This window comes from Tenrec ecaudatus, chromosome X, assembly GCF_050624435.1.
Source record: "Tenrec ecaudatus isolate mTenEca1 chromosome X, mTenEca1.hap1, whole genome shotgun sequence".
In the NCBI taxonomy this organism is placed as follows: Eukaryota; Metazoa; Chordata; class Mammalia; order Afrosoricida; family Tenrecidae; genus Tenrec; species Tenrec ecaudatus.
The window spans coordinates 55983389-55996097 of NC_134548.1; the positions used below are offsets into that span (position 1 = coordinate 55983389).

Genomic DNA, 12709 nt, shown 5'->3' on the forward strand with positions numbered 1-12709 from the left:
TTTTAATTTCAGATTTTCTTTTCTTTTACCTTTTAGGAGATTGCTTGGAATCATTACTAAAAAGGATGTGTTGAAGCATATAGCACAGATGGCAAACCAAGATCCTGATTCCATTCTCTTCAATTAGAATTCGCAGTGCTGTCCTGGGTATAAAATAAGAAGAATCTTGCAGACCATGGACATATTTTAGTACTTGGATACCCAAAACACATTTCCCGTATTTGGATGGTGAAGTAATGCTAGTGTGTTGTCTCTTTCTTACAATTTAACTAGTTGTACTTCATTATCTCTGCAAATTAATCTTTTAGAGAAAATGCAGTTAACTGTGAGATTGCATTTGGAAGATTTCATAAAAGAGGAAAAGAAAATTACCATGGTTTCAATGTCTTTCATATTTTGAGGGTTTTTTCCCATTTAAAAGTATTGCTAAGTATTACCAATCACTGAAAACTATGCAAGAAAAATGACAACCCTCTTGACCTATAGCCTTCATGAAACTCATGAAAGAGTAAACTTGTTTTTCAGCTCTGTCATCGGGGGCAGATGAAGTGAAAACTGAAAGGCTTTGCTTTTCAAACCACAGAAAGAAAAGCCAGAAGGAAAATAGTAATGGTATTTTCTAGACTGTGAAGATTCAGTTCAAATGTTAGCTTTTTCCTGTTACATTATTTAGCATTATTAGTTTTGTGTTGATATATGTTAATTTTCCTTTCTGATTATAAGACAATGCTGCTGAGGTTGATTTGTGTAGCTTGCTTGCTCCTGGTACTCTTGAAGTGCAAAAAGTTAAGTTATAGAGCTTTCTGCTTGTCTGCAAAAATGAATATTTGCAGATGGTATTTGTTAACTAGGAAACAAAGACTTTGCCAAAAATGTGTTAGTCGCAAGGAGTATGGTAATTGCGTTCCAATTTCCTTGAAATGAAAGATTTGTCAAGTTCTAAGCAAAGTCACTGACTAGGAATTTCCCATTTTTGTGAGATTCCAACTAGTCCTCTTACCCAGGTGCCACCTCCATGAATGATGGTGCTTCAGCCTTTTGGAATAAGTAAGAACAGTAAAGAGGAGCATACGGACAAAGCAGGGAAGATCCGGAGCTGTGTCTGCATTCCCTCATAAAGACCACCAGTACCAAAATAACTGGACACTCATGCCTTCTCCTAGCACAGTGTGCACAGCAGGCCAGCGTTGTCCTCGTGAACAAGATGTAGGCTTGGGGTACTTTCACACATGTTAAGGCTTTAGAACAGTCAAGGCAGCTGTGACTCCACGAGGCTCCCTATAATTCTTAATAAAATACATGGGTATGAACAAGGCCTGTTGACACCAAAGGTCCTTCCATCCACTAGAAAAGGTGCCCGTGTCGATTCCCTACCACCTTTCCTGCCCGATAGGGATATCGGGTGGGATTACAGAGCCACTACTCTCTTCCTACCACTACTTGTATTTTCTGTAGTTTGACTGACGTATAACCTTCCACCTCCATTCTTTTCACCTTCCCACTCCTCAGTACTGGATCCTTTCTTTGGGATTGCGCATTATGCCTGACTAATAATCATTTATATTACCAAAAAAAGAGACAACTCCTAGGGTTTAATTTGAACCCAAGGCTCAGCAACCTTATGACACGTGGACCAGAGGTGACACACAGCCAGTTTCTTTGCCTTGTGGCCCATTTGCTGCTATCATTCCTGCTTTTCCATGTGCATCCCTGTGGCAGTGAGGCATCACCGCCAGTGCCGCAAGTTCAGCCTTTCCCATTTGTCAAGTCTCTTCTTGCCACTTTCAGCCATCCTTCTAGCCCCAAATTCCATTCCCCGTGAACCAATGTTACCTCATTTCAAAAGTTGCTGAACAATACTAGGAATTTTGTCCCTAGTCCTTAACTTTCCCAAATCAGAAACTTTTTTTTATTATACAGAACTGGATAACCAAGGCTTATTTTGATCTTATAGCAAGACCTTTTAAAAGTTTATCTTATGTAAGTAAAGTATGGCTTGTGTGGGCCCGAATTCAAGGGGACTGCTAGGTTTTCTGGGTCTCACAAGTTTGGCACTTTTGGCAGGATGCACTTAACCATATTTCTGTTGTTCTCTACTAGTAGAAAATATTTGAGCTTTCCTTCAATGACAGGTTTCCACCTTATGCATTTTCCAGTTTTTGCAGGTTTTACTGTATATCACGCTACAGTCTATTGAAAAAGAGGGTGGGGGACTTTCTGGTTAATTTCATCATAGTCATCGCTCAACAACTTTGCATCCTTTGTCCCTATCACTCTACTAATCTCCCCACATGAGACTAGAATATTTGCCTGACAAGCTCTGTGTATTGTGTAGAAATCAAAGTTCTTATCTGTATATTTCTAGTTCATTACCTATCTTATTAGTGTTCCTTCCCTACGAATGTTGGAAAAGGAGAAGATGTTAGTACTTTGGTGTTCTTGACAGTTGAGTGATATTTAGTGAAGCAGGGGTGTCGAGTGGATCTGTTTTCCCTTTTGTTTCTCCTAGGTTCTGTTCATGATTTCAGACAGATTAGCCAGTGTTAAGGTGCTACTTCAGAGAATAAATTCAAGAAATCAGATAACACTGTGCCAAGGTATACGTTCTAGATGCTAAGCACCAGTTAACCCTCCAGAGTATGACAATATCCCTCTGATACCTCACTCCTGATAAATTTCATTCATTAAAACCTCAGCTGCTCAGGAATCCTTGTAGCTCATATTCTAGAAGTAGTGATCGTATATAGTATCCATTATACGTCCAGACTTACAGTTTGGCTCAAAGGTTGGCTAATTGTGCCTAAAACTCTGCTAGACTGCTAACTCAGAAGTTTCTGGTCTTGAGGCAAAGAAAAATGTTCTCTTTGTCATTGCCAATTGAGCAGCTGGACATAGGAGTTTCAAAAAGTCCGTGACAATATTCCATTATCTTTTCATTCCATTTTTCCATGAACCTTTTGAAACCCCTTGGTACTTAACAATCAGTAGATGCCGGTCTATCAGAAGCATCAAATGGCCACAAACTTCAATAGTAAAAGACTAGATAATTTGATTGGCCAATGAATATGAGTTGAGACTCATCTGTTTTGTTCTTCAAAAAGAAAAGGACCTGGCAAGAAGGGAAAAATTTACCTTTGAAACCTTCAGTGAGTTAGAAGTTTCCAAGGAAAACTACCCGGTCGGTAGCCATCCCGCAGGGGAAGGAATGCAAGTCTTCAGATTTGTCAGAGTCTAACTGCTATATTTTATGTCTTCAGCTCTTCAATTTAACTCATTAAAGAAGCCACCAAGCAGTTATGACATTGGAAGAAAGCAGGGTGCCGATAATGCAAAGTAATGGCTTTCTTTTGAAGGTTATTTCTGCTTGGTCAGAGTTGTATGTTCAGGCGCTGCCCTCTTTCTCTGGCCCAATTTCCTTCTGGCTCCGGCCAGCTGGGGAGTCGGAGTGGTATAATCCACATAGCAGATCTCCTCTGGCAAAGAATCTGACCTTGACAATAATTGGAAGCTGCCAGCTTGCAAAGCAGGCAGTTTTCTGATTGAAGTGCAAACCAGTTCATTTGTTTTGGCACCAAAGGCTGAATCTGAACCCTTTTCAAGAAGAGCCGAGAAAAATATAAATCGAGCTTTTCGGTCTTGAATCTGTTAGAAAGTGAGAATGTTAAAATAATGGAGACTCAGTGTGATTTGTGTTTGCTGAATAATCTAGAACTAAAATCTTGTGAGAGTGGTCAGGTCTGTTGGAAGCATGACCCTAATAGTCCATTATGAGAAGTTACCCTTGTGTATTTCCAAGTGTTTAAGTCACCTGCTGTGGCTAGGTCTTTTTCTTTTTAGTTTATCTTTTTGTGATTTGGGTAGAAGGTTACAGAGAAAATTTCGTTTTATACTCAGCAATTTGTCCACATTTTGTTTTGTGACCTTGACTATAATACCACTTCCTCCATGTATTAGTTGTTCCTGGTTCATGTCCCTCCTTCTTTCCTATCCTCCCTTCCTGTCTTCTGAGCTATATCCCTGGGCATATGCTACCTTTTGGGGTTTTTTTAGTAAGTTGTTTTAAGGAATGCTGGTGATAGTGGTTTTTTTAATCTATCATGTGGTTGAAAATTTAACCTCAGAGATAAGTTCAGTTACAGGCCTGCAAGTATCTACACACTATTGTCTTGAGGTTTCCTCCAGTCTCTTAGGAGACCAGTAAGCCAAAGTTTTCTTAGGATTTTGAGTTAGGGTCCAGAATTTTCTCCTACTCTATCCAGGATCCTTTCTGAGTAGTCAGCAGTGGTAGTTGGGCACCATCTAGTTCTTCTGGCCTTGGAGTCATGAATGCTGGGGTTCACATGGCCCATGAGATCTTGGGGTGAATTGTTCCCTTGTGTCTTTAATATTCATTCCTCTTTGCTCAGGAAGGAAAGAGATCAATAGTTACAGCCTTAGGTGTCCATTCACAAACTTTTTTTTTTAATTCACAAACTTTCAAGACCCCAGTTGCTACTCACCAAAGTAAGGTGTATAACATTGTTCATATGGTTGGATCTTGCTGTTGGTTATTTTCTGTTAGATGATGAGTCTTGGTTTGCTTCTGTTTTTAATAAAACAAAATATTTATCTTCCAAAGAACAAATTTAAAAGTTTGTCATGAGACAAATGTTGAGACTATTCAATAGTCAGTATGTATCATATTGCCAAAGTACTTATTGACCTACTCTGTATGAGGAGGCATCTAAAAGTTCATGAAATAAATTTCATTTTTTATTTTTTCCCAAATTATTTTAAACTGCTTCATGTATGAGTTTATATTAGATGGTGGGAGCAATGCCATCCATGTCCCAAGCCATATATCCTGGTATTTGTAAACTGATTAATTATATGTCTTAAGGGATGAGAATAAAGTTAACCCCACCATTACCAAAGACCAAACAAAAGAGAGGTTGAAAGTTTGAGGGAAGTCTACTTTTATCGAGAGAACTGACCCAAGACAGCTTCTCAGGAAGGAGTGTAGCCTGTACTGCCATTGACTACATGAATAACTTTAGATACTCTAATTTTTTTTGATACTCTATTTTTTATAGAAAAGTGTTTTCTAAAATAATCTTTTAAATCCCTTATTAGTTACAAGTTGTCGTCAAGTTGACTCCAGTGTATAAAGGCCTCGTGTGTCAGAGTAGAAATGTGCTACACATAGTTTTTAATGGGAGATTTTTATTGGGGAAAGTAGATCACTGGCCCTTTCTTCCAAAGTACCTCTGGGTGAACTTGAACCTCTAACCATTCAGTTAACAGCCAAGGACTTTAACTGTTTTCACTACCCTGCCTTATAGGATTACTGTGAGTTGGAATCGACTCCATTACAGTGAGTTTGAGTTTGTATCTAGGAGGTATAAACAGTTAAACACTCAAATATTAGCCAAACAGTTGGTGGTTCAAACTCACTCAGAGGTGCTTTGGAAGACAGACCTGATGATCTGCTGCCAGAAGATGACAGTTTTGAAAACCTTATGGAGCAGTGCTACTTTACACACATGGAGCACTAGGAGTTGGAATCAACGCAGCAAACAAAAAAAGAACTACAAGCAAAGTATGCGCTTGATGTATATTAAAAAGAAAAAGATAAGTATTTCTTAGACCTTAGCTTAAGGAGCTTTGTTAAATTTGCCATTAAATCAGTGTAGTGGACCTGTGGTGATAAGTCAACTTTGCTTCCATTTTGGTTGTCAGCTCCAATGGGAGAAGTTATTTGAATGGTGGTGTTTGCAATTTTTAGTTACCATATATACTCGAGTATAAACTGACCCGAATATCAGTCGAGGCACCTAATTTTACCACAAAAACTGCATTAAAAATGTGCTAAAAAGCTCAGCTTATACTCCAGTATATATGGTATACCTTAAACTTTTGCTAGCCACATTTTTATTTCACAACATCCAGATTTGGACAAGATTTTTAAGCGATATAGGAAACAAAACTGTTTTTATCTGTGTGTGTAGTCTGATTCTGAAAAATTACCCAAGAAAGAAAACTATACAAGGGGCATCGTTTGAGTTTCTTGGAGGTGGACTGTCAGATTGTCAAGTCCAGTTTGGACATCACAACTCCTTGCCTTTGAGTTCTTGTCAAGGGGCTTCATTCAGTCTCTGTATTCACATTCAGTGAATGGATACCTTTCCTGAAGTTTGGCCTTTTAAGGAGAGACAGCATGTGATGATTTTAAAATAAGGTTAAAGAAGTTATCTCTCCCTCTAATTTCACATCTCCCCCCATTCCATGAATCCAAACGTCAGTTGTTAAAAGCATACTGTTTTGAATATGGACTTTGAAGGAGGGAGATAGATGATGGCTCTGAGAATAGAGAGAATGAAAGATCCAAGGAGGAGCTTTAAAAGGTTCCTGGGAAAATGGAATTAAAATATAATGAAAAATTTCCATGAACTTAAGGATGCCCTTGAATTCAGGGAGGGCAGTGGAACTTTTCTGTACGTTGGGAGTAAAGCGTATGGTTTTTTATCAGGAATCTAGTAGGCTTTAGCCTTTTATTCTACATCTGTTGAAATTCAGAATAATTCTAGGAGTATGAGAGTGATATATGATCTGGAAAAATGGGAAAGAGGAAGTGACCTGATGTTTTAGGCTCATTTTCCTATTTGAGTATACCTCAAAATACATGTTTTTTTCAAAAGTGCTTTTACCTCCTCCATTTCATTTTGATCCCTCTTCTATCCCATTGTCTTATCTTTTTAGTACTCAGCTTTTTATGATTGTTTACTTTTTATTATATATTTGATACTTTGGGACTGTATACTAAGAATTAATTTCATTCTAGATAAAAAGGACATGCATTAATACTAAATCTGGTTCCCTTAAACTATCTTTTGAAGCTATGCTGTCAACCAGGTATGTAGGCCAGGAAAAAAGTTGGACCTGACAGCACCCTGGTCATGTCATTAGGACGACATTGGTAACTCTTGTCCACTTGACCAAGGTCAACCTCTGGCAAGTCAGTTCTGCCTTTGGGAAAAATACCATTCGCTGAGTAATCCCTGAGGCCAGGAGGACCAGAAGGGCACATTCAGGTACACGGACTACCATATGAGTATCTCTGTAATAACACTCATTTTTAGGACCAGCTCCAACTGTATTAGCCAAAGAAAACCTGTCTGACTTGACATTTTAGTTCCTGAGAGTTGGTAAAAGTTCACCTGAAGCTAATATGTAGATATGAACTGTAAGTAGGCACCCAGAAGCTAGCTTCAACCAAAGCTAATATAGCCTGAGCTTCCCTAGGAAGCTTGGTGCTAAGCTGTCAGAGCAATTATTTATGAGTATTGCCAACCCTTTAGCCATGCTGTGTTAGCTTTATTCTTACTTTTAAAGATATTGGACCCCGTTCATAAACACAGCCTAAACCAAAGCTGTGAATCAATGCTCACTTTCATTTTGCTCCCTGGGCATGCATAGGAAGTCATTCAAAAAAGAAATCATGGACTAGGGAGTGAGAAGACCTGGTGTCTATTCCCTGTGCTTCTGCTAACTAGCCTCGAGATCTTAACCGCTTTGTGCCTCAGTGTTCCCATTTATAAAATGGGAATAGCGTTACTTGCCCTACCTACCTCACAGGGTTGTTGTGAGGATAAACTGAGAACATGAATGGAAAGTACTTTGAAAAGTAAGTGCTATGCAAATTGTAAGAAATTGAAACAATTAAAGGCAATGGAACAGACTTTGGTGGTAGAAGGGTTAATGGAATAGTCCAGCCCTTTCTCTCTGTGGCTTAAAACCAGGTCACCATTGCTTTATACATTTTCACTTACAGATTTGTAATTAATGCATGTAATAAATAAAGCACAGCCTTATTCCAACCTGATGTCTACTGTGTGTTTAAGACGAATTTTGTAGCCATTGATTTCTTTCTTAAACGGAGTGGCATATAATTAACATATCAATCATATTAAAACTGTTGCGCAATTATCACTGCGGTCAATTTGAGAACATTTTCTTCTTTCTTGTCCTCATTGTTTCAGCTCCCTATTTCCCCCCAACCTCTCCTACCCCAAGAAACCATTCATCCAGTACTGTCTCTATAGATTTACCATACCAAACACGCCTGAAATATTAAAAATCTAGGACAAATTTAAAATGGGTCAAAGGGGAAATCAAATGATAAGGGGCTAAATTTTTGCCTAACTCCATGTGTAACAATCCACTTTGCAGTGTATGCGGCTGAGAGCAGTGCTGCTCACACCCCTGATCTCTGGTGGGAGAGAATTCCCTGGAGGCCTCATCCATGTGTGTTTCCCTTTGTTTTCGTTTTGAACGGAAACAAATTCAAAAGGGAGCTCAAGTGATAAGATGATTCCATTTTGCCTTCACTACATTAAACCATAATTAACTTTACAGTGGACTCCGTGATAACAAGGCTGTTCACATCTCCGACTACAGTTAAAGGGCACTCACTGGAGGCCACATCCATGTGGCCCTGCAAATAGGTTTGGGCCACCCGCTGCCTTCCATAGCCATCTGCCTTCTGCAAACCAAGTAGTCACAATTGAAATTCTGATACCATTCCTCCTTCAAATATGGATTATATTAGTTACCATCCCTGGAACATGCAGGCCAGTGTGTGCCTCCTCCATGTGGCTTATTGACACCTCATTTAGATTGCTGTAGCCCTTGATTTCAGATCAAAGTTACAGTGGGGACATGGGGTGGTAGAATAAAGTATAAAAGGTACATTTATGCGGGGCTAGCAAGCTCACTTCCTTAAAAGATCCATTAAATGCTTATTAATGTTGGTATTTTAAGATCCAGTCATACTTTTTGTCATAAAGAAGCAAATGAGGGGCCACTTGCATTTTCCAAGAGATTCCAGATACCTAGGTACCTTATTTCTTATGGCTACTTACTCCTTGTACATTGGTAGTCCTTCCCTAATGACTTAAAACTCAACTGGGAGCTATACATATTTTGTCTCTTTGAGCTTTTAATGAATGTAAGGTTATGTACTTTGACAGGCTTCTTTCATACATATATATAGTGTTGAAAATATATACAGAACGTAACAGTTTCTCCATGTACAATTCAATGACATTGATTACACTCTTCAGTTTGTACAATCATTCTTACCCTTCTGTAAAAGAATATTAAAATCAAAGGGAAGTAGGATAATGTAGATCAGAATGTCAAATGCCAATAGATTCCAGATTTTCTGGAGCCACCGATGCTGAATGAACCCTTAAAACTTGTACTGAGATGCCCTTTAAAATCTTTAAACCAAGGTAAACAGCACATACTGAGAGCTCTTTCACATACAGCAGTCTGCTGTCCAGGAGGACTAGTGGGAGGATTCTGGTGAGTGAGAGTACCCCTAGGACAAACCTGGGTGCCTCGACCACTAGGCAACCCCCCATCCCCACACATCTGCCCTAAGCTGGAGCCCCCGAAGATGTGGGATCTGATCCTTGGGACATCTCGGCTCAGCTGGCTGGGCTGCTACTGTGCACCATGGCTGCAGTCGCCAATTGCCCCACCCAACACCAGGCCTGGTCACCATGCCAGGAGCTGCTTAGCCATCATTTCGAGACCCACACAGCTGTGGGAAGACTTCCTTGCAGCAGCTTCCCACTCAACAGCACTTCCCTAAGAGAGTTGCTCCTTTCTCCTACGGTTCCCCTCTCTCCACATGGCAATGCTCTGCCACTGAATTGGATTTCTCCTTCCATTCACCCAGGAACCCAGAAATTGACCTGCAGTCTGCCTGTAGCAGGTTAAGTGACCTGCAACTGGGGCCGCCCCTATTTCCCCCCACCCCCGCCATCATTGCGTAAGACCATCCCATGCCCCTGCCTGCCAGTCCACCTCCACCACACTGTGCTGCACCTGCAAGTTACCCTGCCCAAGCCCACACTGTACCCGCGGCCCTTGCCATGATGGCACGCTACTGTGAACTCCTCCTGCAGCAGCCTGAGCCCTCGTTCCCGCTGGTGCTGCTTCCGCCAGCCCAGCATCAGCTCAGTCCTTCCCTAGCTTCCTAGGCCATGGGGAGCAGGGAGCACTGCATCCTTGATCCGAAAAACATACATTCCCCACACATAGCCTGGCTCCAGAGCCCAGGGGATAAGCAACCCGGGTCCAATGGATTCCCAGCCAATGCCCAGTCACACTAACTCAGACCCCAACACTCACCAGTTGACCCCCCTCAGCTTTATTGTTGCACAGGGGGCTCCTCCTCTCCCACCACCCATAACAGCAGTGGCCCCTACCAGTGCCAGGCACCACCACCCTGCGGAGGCTCTCCCTGGGCACTCGCAGTAGGATAGTGGAGCTGTTTTCGACCGCGATCAGCACCGCCCCCCATGGCAGCAAGGCCTCCCCACCCTTTGCCTTTTAGGCTTCTTTAAAAAAAAAATTAAAAACAAGAAAAAAAGGCTGCTAATCGTGGCCTGACAGTCCAGTTCAAAGCAGCCCAGGGACATACATACAGGCTCCAGCCCCATTCCAGTCACTGAAACTCCTCACCACTCTTGGACACTGAATCACCGTGGAACCCTGCCTACACGGCAGCCTGACCCACCTCTATAGTAAGCCACAGGCAGCGCTCCGACATCACTCTTATCAGTAACACTTAGAAAGACGTCAGGGCCCCCTGGTCTCCCAGAAATATCACACCTACCTCCTCTCAACAACAAAAGAGAGAGACATACCACAATCACAGAGTTAATGACGTTCACAGAAGAATCAGATGTGGATCTGCCACAAAAAGAAATTTTCAGAAAGTTGCTTGGAATAATATAGGTGTTGGAAACAATGCAGAATAAGGATGTAATGATTGAGGAGATGAAGTTCATAATTGAGGGGATGTACTCCACGATAGAGGCGATGAATTCTGTGCACCAAAGAGAAATACAGGTGCTAACAGATGAGGTATCAGAAGCTACACACAGGATTACAGAATTTATGATGAGATTGAGGAGGCAGAAATCCATACAACAATCTCAAAGACAGACAGACCTCAGCAAATGAGAAAGACAGTCAAATATGAAAATAAAAGAGGCAGAAGATAGATAACCAGTGATCCATGACAGATGTTATGAAGAATACAAATATTTGAATAATTGGTCTATCTGTGGAGGACAGTATAATCAAGTCTACAGCTAAAATAACAGAGGAACATCTAGAAGCGAACTTTCCCACCTTAATGAATGAGACTCAAATACTCATAAAGGAAGCAGAGAGGACACCAACTAGACTAAACCCCAAGGAGTCACCAAGGGATATAATAGTTAAAATATCCAATTTGGAGGAAAAAGGGAAATTTTTAATCTCAGCAAGATAAAGGAAGACAGTCACATACAAGGGAGCTCAGGTAAGAATATGTTCAGACCTATCAGCAGAAACCATGAAGAGGAGAGAGTAGAGCAACATGTTCCAAAAGCTGAAAGAAAAAAAAGATGCCTGCCCAAGAATCCTTTACCTTGCCAAATTATCCATTAAGATAGATGGGGAGATAAGAGTCTTCCAGAAAAGGGAAAGACTTAAAGAATATACTGCAAGACACCCAACTCTGCGGAAGATACTGGCCAACTCACTATGGTCAGAGGATCAACATCCACCAAGTACAAGCAGCAGACCACCATATAGCCCAACTCCATTCAGGAGCCACGTGCCGACAATTACCAAGATAACAGGGCCTCAGAGGGAAAAGAAGACAAGAATAAAACCCCCACATGAACACAGCACAATAATATGGAGGGAGATAGGAAAATACACAAAACACAAGGCACAAGATGACAGCAATGAATCCACAGATAGTGATAATACCTCTGAATTCCAATGGATGCAATTCATACATTAAAAGAAAAAGGCTTGGAGGGGAAGGGGAAGGTGGGGGGAGATAGGGGAAACCTATCACAATGATCTACCTATAACCGCCTCCCAGGGGGACGGACAGCAGAAAAGTGGGTGAACGGAGGCATTGGTCAATGTAAGACACAATTTTTTTAAAAAATTAATTATCTAGGCTTCATGAGGGAGAGAGGAGAAAAATGAGGACTCAAGTAGGAAAACAAAATGCTTTGTAAAACGGTGATGGCAACCAATGTACAAATGGCTTGATACAATGGATGGATGGATGGCCCCCAGTAAAATTATTTTTTTTAAGAAAAAGGCTTGAAGACTGGCTCAGAAAACATAACCCAACAATCTATTGCTTGCAAGAGACACACATCTTAAGCGCACAAAAATAAACTAAGAATAAAAGGCTCAGGGAAAGTATACCAGGCAAATGGCAACTTAAAAAAAGCAGGGGTGACGATCCTAATCTCCGACAAAGTGGACCTCAAGGTTCAGACCATAAAAAGAGACAAGGAGGGGCACTATATAATGCTCAAAGGATCAGTAAACCCGGATCCAGTTGGCATAGTGAATATTTACTCTCCTAACAATTGATCGGCAAAATTTGTCAAAAATATATTCAAAAGATGAAAAAAGAAATTACAGATTCAACAATCAAAGTAGGTGACTTTAATAAACCACTATCACAGAAAAGTTTATGGAATATTGCGAAGGCAGTTATCAGAGGTAGCTTGATATCCATAAATGCATATATGAAAAAAGAAGAGAGGCTTATGACTGATCACGTTATCCAAAAACCTCCAGCAACTAGAACAGATCAACAGAAAAACCCCTCCAATGTCAAAATTAAAGAAATCATAAA

General features: G+C 40.8%; 1 protein-coding gene across 4 annotated transcripts in view; it reads left to right on the forward strand.

Moving 5' to 3' along the window:
* CLCN5 (chloride voltage-gated channel 5) overlaps positions 1–7856 on the forward strand; it is a 182423-nt gene extending 174567 nt beyond the window's left edge. For all 4 annotated transcript variants that reach the window (XM_075538833.1, XM_075538832.1, XM_075538830.1 and 1 more), the window contains one exon: positions 37–7856. In XM_075538833.1, coding sequence (XP_075394948.1) covers positions 37–127 — 91 coding nt within the window. In that variant the 3' untranslated portion in view covers positions 128–7856. The remainder of the gene's footprint in view (positions 1–36) is intronic.
* Positions 7857–12709: the final 4853 nt, after the last annotated feature.